General features: G+C 36.4%; 1 protein-coding gene across 1 annotated transcript in view; it reads left to right on the plus strand.

Moving 5' to 3' along the window:
* FBXL2 (F-box and leucine rich repeat protein 2) overlaps nucleotides 1–17,112 on the plus strand; it is a 71,620-nt gene that overhangs the window by 25,304 nt on the left and 29,204 nt on the right. The window contains exon 2 of the mRNA XM_086467883.1: nucleotides 5,342–5,403. Within this exon, the coding sequence (XP_086324009.1) occupies nucleotides 5,342–5,403 (62 nt within the window). The remainder of the gene's footprint in view (nucleotides 1–5,341; nucleotides 5,404–17,112) is intronic.

Consider the following 17,112-nt stretch of genomic DNA (forward strand, 5'->3'; position numbering starts at 1 on the left):
TTTAAATAGAGAGCTTTTTAGGATGCTATCCATTACTTCAGTGTGTTCGTGAACTGCTCTGGGTAGCAAAGCTGATCTGCTGGCTTTCCTGCTGCTTTGGCAAGAGGCAATTTCAGTAGCATGATGAAGGGCAATTTGCACAGGCAATAATTAGGTCTCTCCATTGAGGAGATGTGCAGCAAGCTAGTGGGTTTTGCATTTGGTAACAAAAATTCAGGGGAATGGAATAAAACTTCTAATTTCATTTTGTCAGGATTTTCCTTTAAAACATCTGGTTCTTATGATGCCTATTACTGCATACATGATACTAAATAATTACTATTCTTGTTAGTGAAAATCTGAAACGATGCTTTTTACGTATGGCAATATTTACAATTTAACTAGGACGTTTGCTGTGTCAGCCGTAGGAGAAGGGAAATGTATGGATTTAATTCTAAACTACTGTCTCCTTTGGTGACAACGACCTAATGTCGTGTTTTATTCCTGGCTTGATAAATAATTCAGCCTTGTTTTCAGTATATACATCTTCTCTTTTTGATGATGTTCTTTGGGGTCTCTCAGACTTCATCTTCCCTCTTTCTCAAATCTACATTTACCCATAGTTACTTGCTCTAGCACAATACTAAGCAAGGCTATTTTTTGAGAGTCTGGTTTTTTAATAACACTTGATTTGAAAAGTTGACAGGTTGAAAGTCCTTATCTACTCTGATTTCAGTGGAAATGAGATACATAAATATCTCTGTGGAACTGAGCCATGATGGCTGAGCTGCTAACAAAACTGTTTCATTCATATGTAAAGAAAATAGTCTTCTTTGGTAGAGGACTGAATGACAATGGAAATTGCATCGCTAAAAAAACCTAAGGACTATCAACAAAATTGGTAGTATAACCTTATTTTGGTCTTGAAATACTAGTTGAAGGGAATTTCTAAACGTTTTAGATACGCATAATAAACAAGGATGAATATTCCCTTGTTTCTTTGTAGAGAAAAAATAACCTTTTTGAGCATATAACATCTTCACCAGACTGGCTACAAAACCACAAATGCACAACTCCATCAGAAAAGATTTCTTCAACTCAGTAATTCTGGTGAAACCAGGAGACCTTTATCACTAGCTGTTACACTAGAAGAGAATAATATGTGGTGCTTTTAATGGTGGCAAACTAGCTGTGGTGTACCAAGAAGTTATGTTCTAAGACTAGTATCAGTTAGTATGTTTAATAATATGGAAGGGGAGCAAAATGGGAAGATTATTCTCTTTGGATTTGACAGATTTACACAATGCGCTCTTTATACAATAAAGAGATAAAAAATGAAATGTAGCTGCTGAAGAAACTTAGTGTAAGCAAGTTATCAGGTCATTTTTTAAGGAAATGCTCCCTTTTTAGCTTATTATAACCAGTTTTTCAAAATTAGAGTGAAGATACCACCAAGAGAAGTCAGTTAAAGAATGTAATAAATGGCTCAAGATTCAAGTAATAAGCAATTAACAGTTTTCTCTCGTGTTTTGGTTGGTTTGTTCTCACAGTTCGTTTAAGAATGTGGAGACTTTCTGTATATCTTGTGTTTACAGGAAATTTAGAGCTGTTTTTAGAGTAACATTTATTACATATGTTCAATCTCACTGATCCTTTTTACTTGTGCACAGATTTGTCTGTTGTATTTCAGGTTTTTATACAGTTAAAACCACACTTGCCTAGAGTTTGAGATTCACAGTCATTAACACAGTCAAACTTGCTACCAAATGCAAAAGCAAAGAAAAGAAATATTCTTTCTACATCCACGGTATTCTTAATTGTTACTTTGTGTTATTGTATACAGATATTTTGAGGGCATGTCATTGTCTACACTTTCTGTAACTGGAGAAAAATAAATCACATTTGACACAATTAGAATATTTTTTTGCTGCAACTGAATGCTTCTTTGACTGATTGGTTTTGGTGGTGTTTTTTATAAATAGAAAGCTAGAAGTTATGTGATAAAAATAAAAATGAAAAGGTTGTCAACTTCTGAGAGGTGATACATAAATGTACTCAGGGTATTTATTTCATTAATGAAAGTTTTAGACTATCAGGAGAAGTTCAACAAATAAAATGTATTATCCTGTTTGCACCTTCTGCCTTTTCTCTCTGCTTGCACGCATTCAAAATCACATTACAGATGTTCGTCTAGAAGATGACTACCTTGGTTATCCCATGGCTATTCTTCATTTGAGGGCAAACTAGTATTGAAGAGCCTTTAAAGAAGTCCCTCTCTTCTTCTGAGATGCAAATGCAGTATGACTCTAAAGGCTTGTACACTTTTTCCAGAGTAGAAGTGTGCTTTAAAGAGACACTTTCATTTTTTAAATATTCTTATTCTGTAAGAATAATACTTTATGATATGATAACTATAGCTAATGCATACACATAAAACTTAGCGTTTGAGGGAAAACAGTTTCAGATCTGTTTGGCCTCATTTGTGACTTGTGTAGCAGATGGTACTTTGTGTGGCTGTGCAAGTCGCGTGCTTCTTGTATTCAGTAGTAAAAGCTACATTTTTTTCAGTTTTAACTGGGATTACTAAATACAACCATATTGGTCATATCTGCTGTCATGTATTCAAAATAGTTTGTCCAACTTTCACGTTAAAGTCTAAAGATAATCTCCCATAAACATACAGAGATTATAAGCCTTTTTCCCACAAGAGTTGCCAGTTTGGTTGTAGGTTTAGATTTTCAGCTTGGCCTCAGTAGAAAAATACTATTCCCAAAAATCTGTGCTGTGATTCGTCTTTTTAATGCGGGAGTTGAGTAGTTGGAAATACTCAAACATCTTGAGCATGCGTTGTCGCTGTTTCTGTTAAATAGTAACTTGCTTATACGTTACTAACTTAAATGCTGTGTCACCTTCACACAGCGAGCATATATCCCTGTTGCTGTAGATCTGAGAATCTACAGTGTAAAGAGAAAAAACAGATAACAGCAGCTTTTGTACTGGCAAAGCGATGGCACACATGTTAAGTAGTAGCAGTCTGTAAAGTAGCTTAGTTTAAAAATACATACTTATGCACATAAGTTGGAAGTGCATGCTAGCTGATGTAACTTTTGAGGAATTATCTGCAACTATAGAATAAACAAGTTAAAAGAGGTTTTTAGTGGTCTGTGATACTGAATGTTCAAATTCTGGACCAGAATTGGAATTGATGAGATCTAAGTTCACTTTTATGTTTTACCATAGACCCTGTGTGCTCTCACAGGGGTAACTTCCTTTTTTGTGAGTTATTTTTTTTTAACCTGTAATACACAAGAATATTTCCCCACTTCACTCTTTAGCGATCTTAAGTTTCGTGAGGACGGCATACGCCTCTCCTTTTTCTGAATGAGTTCTGTAATACACACAATTAGGCCTATGTTTTAACTGTTCTTCTAAAAATTATCCAAATATATACTATTGTTTTTAGGCTATAAGCTGCAAACCATGAGTAGCATGTAATATTAAAGTGACATATGTGCAGATAATTTGTACATCTATGAATTGCCAAGCTCAGCAGCAGCCAACCAGCTCTAAACCCACTGTTGATGTACATAGTCTATTTCAGCCTAAAGGCTGTAAAGCAGATGTGAAGCAGAACCAGAGCAAACCTGGACTTGTGGTCAGCCATGGGGAGCTGCTTAAAGCCGAGAATGTCTCTCTTGAAGGATCTGGAATTGTCCTGTTGAAATACATGTTTTATGCTTTGAAGGTCTCTACAGTCACCAGTCCGTGTATAATTGAGCATACCCAGAAGAAGGAAGCTTGATTAAACTTGTTGGTCCTATTGAAAGTTGACAGTTTTATTGTTCTTAGATGTGGCGATAACTGTGCACAGAGGTAGTGGGTGAAGAAAGTGGCTTTTGCTGTTGTGTCAGAATTGAGAAACAGTAATACACGGTTAGACCTGAAATCAGCCTAGGATGTACTGGAAGAGGAAAAAAGGGTTCTTGATAGCAGCCAGAGGAAATTCAAGTTTTCTAATATTACAGTACTTTTTAGGGAGATATTTTCAGAATTCCCAGATGTGTGCTTTCTGCCGTCTTCCTTTTTTTAAGAAGACAGAGCTAAGCTTATATTCAGGTTCTTTTCATTCTTGGTTTGATGTTCCTTTTTTCAGAACCACCTCTTGTTGAGCTTCCTTTTTTTAACCAGGAAGCGAACCAAATAGTTACCTACCAAGTCTGTGATCTGTGTTGGTGGTAGGGTGGAAAAGGTGTCCACGATGCTTAAGGCAGGAACAGCATATTCTTAGTGAAGGACTGGGAAAAGATTTCTTCAAGTTGTTTTTCATGTTTCTGTTTTGTGTGGGTTTTGTATTTACCTTTTATCATTCAGAAAACTCTTGACTATTTTGGATCCCTATTTCTATCTTTTGTTCCCATTAATGTGGACCACAAATGGACTCCATAAATGTCTTCTCTTTACAGGGAAAGTGATTGTTTGTGACTTTGACTTCCTCCAGTCTATGCCATGGTTCCTTAAATTTTCTCTGTTCCTTAAATTCACCCTCTGGTTTGTTTATTGCTGTGTTCTCTGGCAAAACTTCTCAAACCTAAATATTAACAATAAGTTGCAAGTCTGGTCAGTATCTCCTGTGTTCAGTTTTTCTATTTAACTGTTGGCTGATCCTTTTCTTCTTTTGCAGAACAGTTTTCCTACTTAGCATTGCCTGCTTTTTCCCTTGGGCATTTTCTTTCAGTCTCGCCACATTCTTTTTCTTAGGAGATATGTTAGTAATATGAAGTTCTGGGTGAAAGGTATTTTCAGTTTTTTCTTGTAGCATTTCTTGGTGCTTCCCTTGCTTATATAGCAGTTGTCATATTTATGGCAGTAAATTCTTTAAATCTTTAGGTCATTATATTTTTATCCATATTCACATACCTGGGCCAAAGTATTTACACTGTAGACAGTGAAGAAAGGGTCCTGAATAATTGCAAAGTGTTCACTTTGTTTTCTGTAATGGGACAGTTTTAGGACTGAGCAACTAGTGTGTGTTTCTATTGGTAGAAGTTTCACTACTGCCTAAAATACTTCTTTATGGGGTGCAAGTGTGGCTTCTGATGACTTGTTTAATGATTACTAAGTTGCTCCGCAATTTTTGCGCAGTTAAATCTTAGCACTGGGGAAGAACAGTTGTATGCATGGATGTTGCCCTGTTGTGTATATTGGAATAATTTTATTATACAGTATGACCAAGTAACATGTTGAAAACTTGACATAAACAGCAATTTAAAAAAATTAAGCACCTAAATAGACGGTGAAAGGACTCTCTAAAAGCTGTTTTCTTGTTGTATTTTTAAATTGTTATTTTTCTTTCTGTTTCTAGGTTTTCTCAAATAATGATGAAGCCCTTATTAACAAAAAACTACCCAAAGAACTTCTGTTAAGGTAATTCTACATAACGTTTTAAGGAGTAAAAACTTGAGGATTGTACATTGCTTGTGCAGTTTACAGGCTATCAGAGTGCTATTCATTCTTTCTTAAATTTCTCTTGAAATAAATAGCAATGTATCTGATTTGATTCTTGGAATTCTTGAACTTACTGCCTTTTGGTTAGTCTTGATTTATTTTAATGTGTTCAAATTGTACTATGCCATGGAAGGTGTCATTTAATAGTGATCTTTTCCTTGCATATCAGAAAAAGTAGTGAAATAAAATGTCCAAAAACTCTTTCAGACTGCACAATGTTTTATCTGTCTGAAGAGCTATAATCCTTTCTGTGATGTAGTTCACACTCTGTGTCATGAACTTTCTTGTAACAAAAAAAAAAGTCACTGCAGTGAAAAGTGCTGCCTGTTACCATTGCTGCCAGTCTGTGTTACGTAAGGTAGAACCAACAGGAGGATTTTTAGTACTGTAGTTATTTGACTAGTCATAAATTTCATCAGCACGCTGGTGTGTGAGTAGATCACTTTTGCAGGAGTTAGCTACGCTACCAAGATCAGTAAGTTCAGCCCATGGTTGAGACACTGATGGATGTCTTCGTGCTCTCATCTTGTTGAAAGTTGATTTCAAGCAAAGTGTAAACTGACAAATGTGGAGATACTGCTCGACTGGATGTGACCACTTCAGAGCTGGAACTGAACCAGCTCAGCAATGTCTTCTGTGTCTGCATACAGGTTTTGTTACAGCCCACTCTTTGGAGGTGGGAGATATTCACTTATAATTGTGCAATTACAGTTTTTAACGGTGGTGTTATTAAAATTGAGCTGATTATTTCTTCTTAACACACTAAAGAGATGTTTGGTTTAGCTTGTATGTCGTTGCTTCCTGTTTGATTTGAAGTGGGAGAATGTCTCAAATAATGGTATTTTGCATCTGTGTCTGGAGAAAGTGCTCTTAAAACGTTATGATTTCTTTTAGTGTCTGTACTATTACAATGCCCTCTTGGTGGTATTAAAGCAGCAATCTGTTGTTAAAGGAATTGAATTTTAAAAGTATTTTCATTTTTATTGTGAAATATGCATTCCATATGGTGACAGTGTTGTAAATTAGACTTGTAGAACTGTTTAGAAAATGCATTTAAAAGAGATGCATCACTGAATGATGTCCTGAACAGAAATTCTAATAACTTTGCTTTGTTGCACTCAATGTCGCACATGAACCATGAGATAAAAGTCAATTTAATATGCTGCCTCCTTATCAAGGAATCATAAACGGCAACCACTTCTTTTCTAGCAGTAGGACTCTCCAAATATTTGTGGAAATGTCTGTCCTTTTCACTGTTATGGGTGCTAACTATCCCATTTATATAATTTAACAAAATTTGTTGATGTGGTTTAAACAGTGAAAAATATTGTGCCCTGAGATAGTGAAGACATCTTTTGAAACAATTTATGTGCCTCAGTTTTCATTGTAGGATAAAAAGAAAATATCTGAAACTATATAGATATGAAATTCCTAAATTATTGTTTCTGTGCTGATTACACGAGTAGCATCTATAAAATTAATGTGTTGAGGTTTACTGTGAGAATTCCTGCATCTAACTTCTAGGTGTCAGTTTCTTGAATTGTGTATTCCAACACCAAATGTTATATAGAGAGTAGCGTATTCATTTCATTGAGCAGTATGTTTATTCCAACACACCTCTTACTATGTAGGACATTTTAAAGAACTCAGCAGGAAAAAAAACCATGTGCAAGTAATTGGACACTACCAGTGGCTTTGCTGTTAGCTCTGGTATTCAAGATAACTTCTTACAGAGCAACTTGGAGGATATATAGGCTCACCTTGGACTTGACCAACTGAGGAAGTGGTGCAGCTATGCGCTGCCACTGCACTAATTATTGTGGCAGTGTCTAAAGAAGCCTTTTGCGTGGCTGAAGGGCTTCCTGGGCTGGAACAACAAAATAAAATAGGCCAGGCAAAGCATACACAGAACTGATTCAGCCAACCACCTAGTTCTTGTGCACGCATGTCCTCTTTGCAATTGCAGTGTTCTACTAGCATTTCAGCAGTAGCCAGAAGAGTTGATGATCTGAGAAATTGGATTAGGACAGTCAGCTTTCTCAGTAAAGATCATGCTGAATGCTGGGACTCGGGTGTTGGTCTGCCCATAGCCAGAGAGGAATAAAGTCCACATTTCATTAACACCCACACCACAGTATTCACCTCGAATACTGTCTTCAGTTTTGGGCCCCTCACCTCAAGAAAGATGTTGAGGTGCTGCAGTGTGTCCAAAGAAGAGCAACAAAGCTGGTGAAGGGTCTAGAGCGCAAGTCCTATGAGGAGCAGCTGAGGGAACTGGGGTTGTTCAGCCTGGAGAAAAGGAGACTGAGGGGAGACCTTACTGCTCTCTATGACTACCTGAAAGGAGGTTGTAACAAGGTGGGGCTTGGTCTCTTCTCCCAAGTAACAAGTGATAGGACAAGAGGAAACAACCTCAAATTGCACTAGGAGCGGTTTAGATTGCATATTAGGAAAAATGTCTTCACTGAAAGGGTTGTCAAGCACTGGAAGAGGCTGCCTAGGGAAGTGGTGGAGTCGCTGTCCCTGGAAGTATTTAAAAGACATGTAAATGTGGTGCTTAGGGGCATGGTTTAGTGGTGGACTTGGCAGTGTCAGGTTAACAGTTGGACTTGATCTTAAAAGTCTTTTCCAGCTCAACGATTCTGTGATTCTATGAATATTGTGCTGACCATCAGGGCTTTGCAATGGAGTGGGAGACACGCTCCGTAAACCTCCTTTTGAAATTGTACTGCTGCAGAGGCACTCACAAGGCCAGAGGCAGAGTGTGTTAGAGAGGGTGTTATGATGGGACATGGGTCTGAGTTCTCATCCCTGCAGAGAGTAGATACCTAGGGAAATTTAGGGCACAAAGCTGGATGCCTAAAGGATTATCAGTGGGGAATTTGTTTTGTGCTCCTGCACAGAAATGCTTTTGTAAGACTGAGCCTGAATGTCTTTCAACACCTAGAACTGTTTATGCTTGTGCTGCAACATGTTTTTAAACTGTCTCGCCATGTAGTTGTGACAGGAGAGATTAAATATTGCCACACTGAGTGTAATTAATATCCTAATTATTTTTACTATATTAACTGTGCAGTCTACCTTTTAATTAAAAGGAGGGTAAACCAGTTGCAGTGGAAACATTTTGCTCACAGTGCCAGAACTGAATAGTAAATACTGTTGAAAGTGTCATCAAATGCACTTTGTTGCTTGCTTGTATCAGATACGAAACTGTTGGAAAGCACCACAGCTCTTTTTAAAAACAATAACATAAAATTTGACACACTGAAAAAGTGTGGTTAATATCTTGTTATAAATATCTGGAAATGAAATATAAACACAATTTAATCTCTTGCAAGAATTGGTCTTGTTCTTATTTGCATCAAGTACTTAAACTTCTGTAGTCTGACTGTAACAAGCAATCCAGTTTTTTCTCTCTAAAATTGAGAAACCTTTTTCTTTACCTTTGATGGTAGACTTAGGAAATACTACCACTCTAAAATTTATTCATTTGTTGCTATAGTTGCAACAAGTAAAGTTGAATAAGTAAGCCCTTGGTCTTATGCTGCAGTTGCTATTAATCTAATAATCCGAATTGGATTGGAAGGTTTTCAGGACAGTGTCACGTCTCTTGTGTGTTTTCTACAGCATAACTACTACACTTGTAAGTAAATGACTGAAACCCCCAGCTTCTCAGGCAAGAAGCTCGTTTGAAAGGATACGAAACCAGAGATTATTTGTTCCTTCTCAAGTAGACCCAGATAACTGGGCAGAGGAGGAAGAGAATATCTGACTAAAAGGAACAGTGATGGGTTTGAGGAAGACCCTGGTTTGGAAGGACGAGTTATGCTTTGAGGTATGTAGAATAGCTTGACTGGAGAGAGGGAGGCATTTCATTTGTAACTTTTTCTGGTTTGTGGGCATTTGGTTTTATTTGTTATATTGGAGTAATTTTTTTTCCTGTGGAAGAGGAGACTGCCTGTAAAAACTTTGATTTGTAGTACTGTTCAAGCTAAAAGAAAAATGATCAACCCTGTTAGCTGTTGCAGTGCTATTAGTTTGCCAGTTGGCAAGGAATGCTCTTTCCCTTCTGCTCTTATATATTACAAGACGTGAACGGTTGAATAAATGCTCAGTTGTATGATGTTTGAGTAAGACTTCTGCAGAGGTATTATAAATCATATAATTTAAACAATGTTTTCAGACAATTGTAGCTTGCTTTTTTTTTTTTTAGCCTGTGTGTTTATGGAAAAGCATCATTTGATTATACAGCACATTAGTTGTGGATTTGCATTGGTGTCTAAAGTTAATAAACCCATATCTATCATCAAAAGAATCAGAAATCAAGTCAGACTACTGCAATTTTAATGGTAAAAACTTTTCCAGTAAGATGTCACAGCCTTGAAGATGATGATATTTTTCATTTTTTCCTTGTAAATTGCTGGAAAAACAAATGGATTTTTAAAGTTACTGTATTTAGTTTGAAAAACATTGAAAACAAACAAACTATCAGGGAATGTAATCAATATTAGAATATTCTGACTTTCCAGCAGCTTCCAAAAATACTTTTTTATGTTTTGTGCTTGATAAAAAGTAATAATACGTGTTTGAAAATGGAGGTATAACCAGTACTTTTGGCATGTGAAAGGACAGATATCATCTATTCATTTGTATTTAACTGCTTACGTTGTGTGCTATAAGATTTTGCATGAAAACAGCAAGCCTCAGAAGCAGATATGTTCATTCCTTTTGGCCACTTGAACCATTTTCAGTTCCTTTCCACCTACAAAGTATCAGCTTTGTAAATTGTGCCACAAATGTAGAAGCTATTGAGTTCTGCTATAAACCATATTTACTGGGTGCATGTACTTGAGCACTTAAATTTTGAGACTAAGACCTGTTATTCAATCAGATTTAAAAGAGGATAAGCAATGTTTGGGGACTCAAATTGGGAGAGGAAGCCAGGAATTGTGTTCCAGCAGCAGCTTTTCTTGTATGCAAGAATATGCAGCTTGTGAGTTGGCTAATGAATATGTACTACGTATGTTTTCACATTTCTATTCTTTGTTTTTATTGCTGCTCACTGCTTTTTGCTCAGCTTTTAGTGTGTGTGTTATTGTAGAGAAGAAAAACTACCAGAAGCTTAAAATCAGTAAAGTCAAACATAGTATTTAGTGTATTTGAAGTGGTGCACTACCATCTATGTGCTTAACTGTAGGGGAAATAGAGAAGAAATACAGCAAAGTTTATAAGAAGAAATTTGATAATACCATTGATATTTCTTAGCTAGGTGCTTAAATGGCCCAAAGTCGCTGTAAAATTTTGCTGCTGTATCTTGGCGTACAAAGTACCAACTGGTGAGTCAAAGAACTGAAAAATAAATACATGTATCTGGAACTGTTCTTAGTTGCTAAGAATTTTGTGAGCAGACAAACAATGCATGATCTCAAACATGATTCGTTTTCACCATGTCAAGGATTTGTATAATTAAATAGGGCAATATTTCACCCTGAGCAGCAAAGACTGCTGTTCAGTGTTTGACAATGTCAGGAAAACATTTCAGTTTTATAATGCAAATACAGTCTTTTATTTTGATTTTTAGACCATATTTTGCATCTCTTTGAAGTCCTCTGTAATAGTCTGCTGAGCAATTATGACATAGTTATTTAGATGAGAAATGACCAGATTGATAAAAGTACATGAACTACATTCATACAGATGATGAACCAAACTGATTGTATAAGTGTTGCTTATGAAAGTAAAACTTATTTCCTTTCTGTATATTTACACAACTCTATGGGTTTTATAAAGGGAAGTCTAGTAGTGCCTTGGACAAGTAAGTAAAGTACTTTGATTTAGCATGCCTGAAATACATCTGTCCCAATTAATTCGCGCAGAGCAGCTACAACACTCCAATCTCACATTGACTACTCAATATGGAAAACTATTTTTCATAAGGGTAAGGGAAACATACTTGTTAACTAGAAATATGGAGACTAACACTGACAGGAATCAAGCAAGAACAGTGGGACTGATAACAGCATAATATTGAATCCAGACTCACTCCTGTGGAGTCATACACTAGTTTCCAGTGGTCCTTACCTCCAAAAAAGTGATCAGAAAACCAACCAAGCAAGTGATCAAAATGAACGACAGGCACGGGTCATGGATAAGATAAAGCCTCTGGAAAGTGATTAAATATTTTGATCTTTAGTCAGGGAAACAACAGAACTATAATTCTTTAGGACTATTTAAGACTTACTGGGTGTTTTCAGAGTTCTTATGTGTTTAGCAGCAATTGGTAAATAATATCGTACTACCAATACTATTTTTATTTGTTTTAACGTGATTTACCCAATGATAAAATGGACAATCGTTTAGTTTCTGTGTACCTTTAGCCTTCAAGATAGTGTATCTAACCTGAAATATACATTGAGAACGCGACAAGCTGCAATTTTCTGATTATTCGGGTTTTTGTTAGAAAATTTTCCAGTTACTCTGAAGTGTGAATGGGTTTTAAAACTTTGCAGTAATTTACCTCAAATTCAGGACAGAACCTGTGCTCTGGGAAAACTAAAGACTCAATCAATAGCTTGATAGTCAGCGTACCTCCTTCAGAATATGGAAGAGGTCTCATGTTGACCTTTTTTTACACTGCTACATGCATTGTTTGTCTGCTTATGAAATTCTTACCAAGATCAGTTCCAGATGCAAGTTTGTGTTTTTCGGTTCTTTGCCTCACTAGTCAGCACTTTGTACTCATTTTCTGGCTTCTTTGTATGAGATTCTGAACACTTGCAAATGATTATATGATCAATTAAGTTTGGCGTCTTGAAATTGGAGTAGGTAGCTGCCATCCTCTATTTAATATGTTTAAGTGATTTGGTTTTGTTCACAAATAAATGCAAGAGCAAGCTTAAAACTGAATGTTTTGGGCAGAGATGTTTCAGATGTAATTCCTTTTAAAATGTGAGAGGCTCTAAGAACACAAGCAGAAAATTGCCCACTAGTGCTCTTGTATACTGTGTTAAGGAAGAGGAGGAGATTTGGGAATGGAATAGACTTTTTTTTTTTGTCAAGGTCCTGAGTAAGATTTGTGAACTTTGCAAATGAAATACTTTCTTTAATGTTTCTGCTCAAACAATTGAGACTTCCTTATAAATGGAGTGCTTCAGCATTACCTGGTTCAAGTGCAGGTATCTCTCAGTAAGAGCATGCTTCTGACAAAGGATTAGTCACACTGGAACAAACAAAAGTAAATAACAAGCATTTGAAGCAGGAGTAACAGCTAAAGGGGATGTAGCAATGATTTACACAACTCTTGGAATCATACATTACTATTTATTCTGTTTCATTTTGGTTTTGTTTTATTTGCTATTAAGCTTCTCTTAAGAATGTTCTTTAGCCGATGAAGACTTAATTCCATTTAGAACTTTATTTGCCTTGAAACTGGAGGGTTTTTTTAAACTCAGTCTCTTGATCAACAAATTATCAAAGCCAAATATTCAGAAGTATCAGTGATATAAAGAAATCATACTTTTTATATGGAGCTTTGGGAGGCACAGGGGGAAATGTTTTTCCTCACTTCTGTGCAAGAAGTGCCATCAAAACATAAAGGCAATTCAAAAGGTACTCTAGCTCCTTACAAAAAAAAAAAAAAATTAATTTTGTAAAATATTGATGCTAGACAGTTTGAATAACAATACCAAATACACTTTTTTTTTTGTCTGTAGCTTTTGAAGTGTTTACAGAAGAGTGAGCTTTCTTTTCTGTCTTCCTCATGCAGACACAGGCATCGGGAAGAGAAGTCTTTTGTTCAAGGCCCTCCTCCAGGCCAGTAGCAGACGTACAGGTTGGATCAAGTCTACCAAATCTAAGTCTAGCAACTCACCGAAGTTTCCATAACCTTTATGGCTGTAGTGATCATGGTTTATGGAGCAACCCTAGGCTGCATACCACCAGCACATCATGTTATTTTTTCCACATCTCTACCTAGCCACTAGTGTGCAGGGTGGGTAGGGTTGATTTTTGGCTGTTTGGTGCACAAGCTATAATCCCTTCACTCATGGGGAAAAAATAGACCGTAGGGTAGTTGGAATGGCCAGCAGGTTGGATCGGGACTGCAGGCTGCAAGTTAAACCACTCTGAATTAATCATTAAGCCAACTGCTTTTATTTAGTAATATATGTTATAGTTGCCAAATTTGTACTTCATAAAATCACCTCATAAAAATAAAACATATTAAAAAAATTACAGAGTAGCTGAGTGAACTCCGAAGATCATCTAGGCCAACCCTGAAAGCAGTGTGAGCTGGAGCAGGGTTGTTCTTGACATTGTTGAGTTCTTAGTGTCTTAAATCATAGAGGTAAATAAACACTCTAGTCAGCCTGGTCTGTTTGACAACACTCCCAGGAAAAAAAAAAGTTTTTCTTTTGTTTAAGTGGAGTATCTTATATTCCAGTTTGTGTCCATTGCTGCTTTTCTTTCACTAGACACTGCTGAGAAGACTCTGTCGTCTTTACTCCTTCCCCTCAGATATTTATACAAACTGATAAGGTCCCCCCCAAACCTTCTCTTTTGAGGCATGTTCAACATGGTGCTCACCAGAACCTATAAGTCCTTCTGCAAAACTGCTTTTGAGTTAGCAAACACTACCCACTCCACCCCCATCCCCACCCCCCCCCAAAAAAAAGCCTGTGCTCTAGGTAACAGCATCTATAGCTAAAACTTTGATAAAAATCCTGCTAATGAAGCTAGGGAGTCGTATGAGCTGCAACATGCAGGCTTCTAGAAATTACAGAACATTGTAGCTCATGCAGCGCTTTCAAGAGATGATTAAATTGGACAATACATGGGGCTTTTAAAGTTAGAAATCTGGATTATCCCCCTCTACAAATACTCCAGTTTTAGAAAGGCATAAAGGATGTTGTGGAGATGTTGATGTGCATCAAGGATGAGTGTGGGGGTATTGGGAATCCTCTTAGCTTGTTACCGCTTCATTTCTAGGTGAAGTACATGACTTGCCTCATCCTTTTGTTTGAAAGGTAGTATTTGGTCTTTAATGAATATTGTCTTGGGAAAGGAGAAGGATAATTGTTATTTAGAGAAAAAGAAAAAAAAGAAAACTCATAGCAAATAAAGGGTTCTGAAACTTTCTACTTCACCTTCCCCTTAGGAATTACTATAGTGACATTCCTAACCAGTATTATTAAAGACTTAATTATGTTAAATATTAAGGTTATTTTCTAGTAACAGTTAGAGTTTTTCTGCTTAAGATTCTTATGTCTTGCTATTACATGAATCAGGATAACCAATGCAATGAGGTGATTGCTCAAAACTGTTAGATCACCAGCTATTTTGAGTGAAACGGAGCTAAGCAAGGACGCTGAAACTGATTCTAGCATATATTTGACCTTTTGTAAAACACTACATAAAATCTGTTTCATGGGTTGAACTTTTCTTGGACACTTTCTATATGTAGGTTTTGTGTTCAAGTCTTTAACTCGACTTCTAAAAGGCTGCAAAAATATGACCTTTTAAGTTGCATTACACACCCATCATATCCAAGTAAATAGAAATCAAAGGTGCAACAAGGATGGATTAATCTAATTTTCAGACTACAGCTGCTCTATCATTTGCATAGTGTAATTGTATCTATTAGCTACATAATTGGCCCTGCAAAAGAAATGACCGTGTAATGTTGCTGTATTCTGTATGTTTCACGGTAAGTTAAACAACTGGCCCTTCTTGAATTTATCATTGGGCATTTTGTTTCAGATACTAAGAGAATTAGGTACTGAAAATGTGGCACTTGTATTACATATGGTCATACTTTATAAATAAGTAAAACATTTATTTTTTTAAGGAGCAAGTAATATGGTCTACTTGTCTTGCAAGTAAGTATGGCATGTAGGCCATAAAAAGTTAGATGCTGTCCGATAACTATAAAGTGAATCCAGCAGAGAAGGTTATTTGTAGAAAAAGCCGAGTTCTGTTTCAGCTGGAAACAGATGTTAGGCATCCTGTAGACAGCCTGTTCTTTCTCAATTGCTAATACTTATGCAAGGATTGTGTAGCAATAAGCATCTTGGCAAAAGAAAAGGAGGTTTGTAAAGAAATGGTTTTTTGGTACCACGTTTGTTATTGAAAGGCTTGCTATGTAGATCTGCTGAAAGGTATCTTAGCTTGGGTAGTTTACAAGTGGAAATTGCAGGGGTAGCAGTTACTGGAAAGTTTTGGAATGTCTTACAGTTTCTAGTGTAAGTGCTTTACTTCACAAAGTAGCACATCCCTAGTAAAAAGAGACTTGTTTTAATAATTGGCCTAGAAGGTCAAGCAGTAGATGAGTCAATGGATGTGTGCTTCATATAGAAACTGGTATTTGTCAGCCTTTGTGACATGCTACTGAAAACAAGCCTCACAGAAATGGGCTAGAAGATACTTCTTTTTTAATAGAAAATAGTCAGACTCCTTAGGCTTTTAATATGCCTCACCATTTACATTTCCAAGACAAGTATTATTATGTGGTTTTATTGAATAAGATATTACTGAAATTTATCAATGGATCAGGTTCCTACCTGCAAAGTTGGTGAAGTCTGGAAGTACACTAACACTAGAGTTGTTAATTTAATCATACAAATACAAATTTATGCACGCAAAATTCTACTTTTATGGATTATGGCTAGGAATTATTCAGCTTATCTGTGTGTTTTCTAGCCTGCATATTTTTATTGTAGTGTTTGTACATACTGCTGGACTACAGTTATCGATGAGATGCCTGATACCTCAGTAGGGTGTTTAGTAAAATGAGGGACAAAGGGAGAAGAGAAACCTTCTGCCTATAAAGAATTGCAATCATGTTTTGTATTTACTGAATATGATATTTTAGGAGAAATATAAGATAGCTTCTATGGTGGTTGTGAGACTTTGTGACTGTGTGTGTTCAAATGTGACTAGTAGTGAACTGAGAGTGGCTGATGTTCTTTTTCCCTGTCCCTTGTTAACAGAGTATGCTTGAGCATTCTTCTAGAAAATTCTGAAAAAAAACCTGCTAAAAGAAGGAAATCAAATCAGTGAAAGCTGTATTTTGTCTTTCTGTGATACTTTTTCACATGTGTAGGCTTTACTTTTCCATAGTGCATTTGCATTCTAATAGCATGTAAAGGACTTTTATCAGAGTGGGTTTGCTATGCAGGGAATTGTACAAATCAATAATGAAGTGTCCCTTCCTTAAGGAGTTCATAGTTTAAATGGGAGAGACATGACAAATTTGTCATATCCTTGTTTTGTAACAATGGGATGGCATGCTGAAATTGAAAGGGTCTTCTGAGCAGATTATCTAAATAATGTGCTGTCTTCAGTCAGGCATCTCTCATCCTTATTGTTGTGGTTTTCATTTTGATACAATTTGTCACCATTCTTTGTGTACAAAACCAATTTAAAACGTGAAAAATTGTAGTTCTGAAATAGAATCCCATTCACAAGTCGGTTATTAAGAAAACCCTACCTTAAGTTATTGCTGAAGTTTTTTAGAAATTATCAGGCATTTATGTCATACCAAATTTTGGGTTTTGGGCCAGAAATTCTGGGAAGTCACAGTATGTGTGTGTGGTACGTACTGTATGCATTTTGTTACCCACTTTTTATCAA

Source organism: Leptosomus discolor, chromosome 7, assembly GCF_034619465.1.
Source record: "Leptosomus discolor isolate bLepDis1 chromosome 7, bLepDis1.hap2, whole genome shotgun sequence".
In the NCBI taxonomy this organism is placed as follows: domain Eukaryota; kingdom Metazoa; phylum Chordata; class Aves; order Leptosomiformes; family Leptosomidae; genus Leptosomus; species Leptosomus discolor.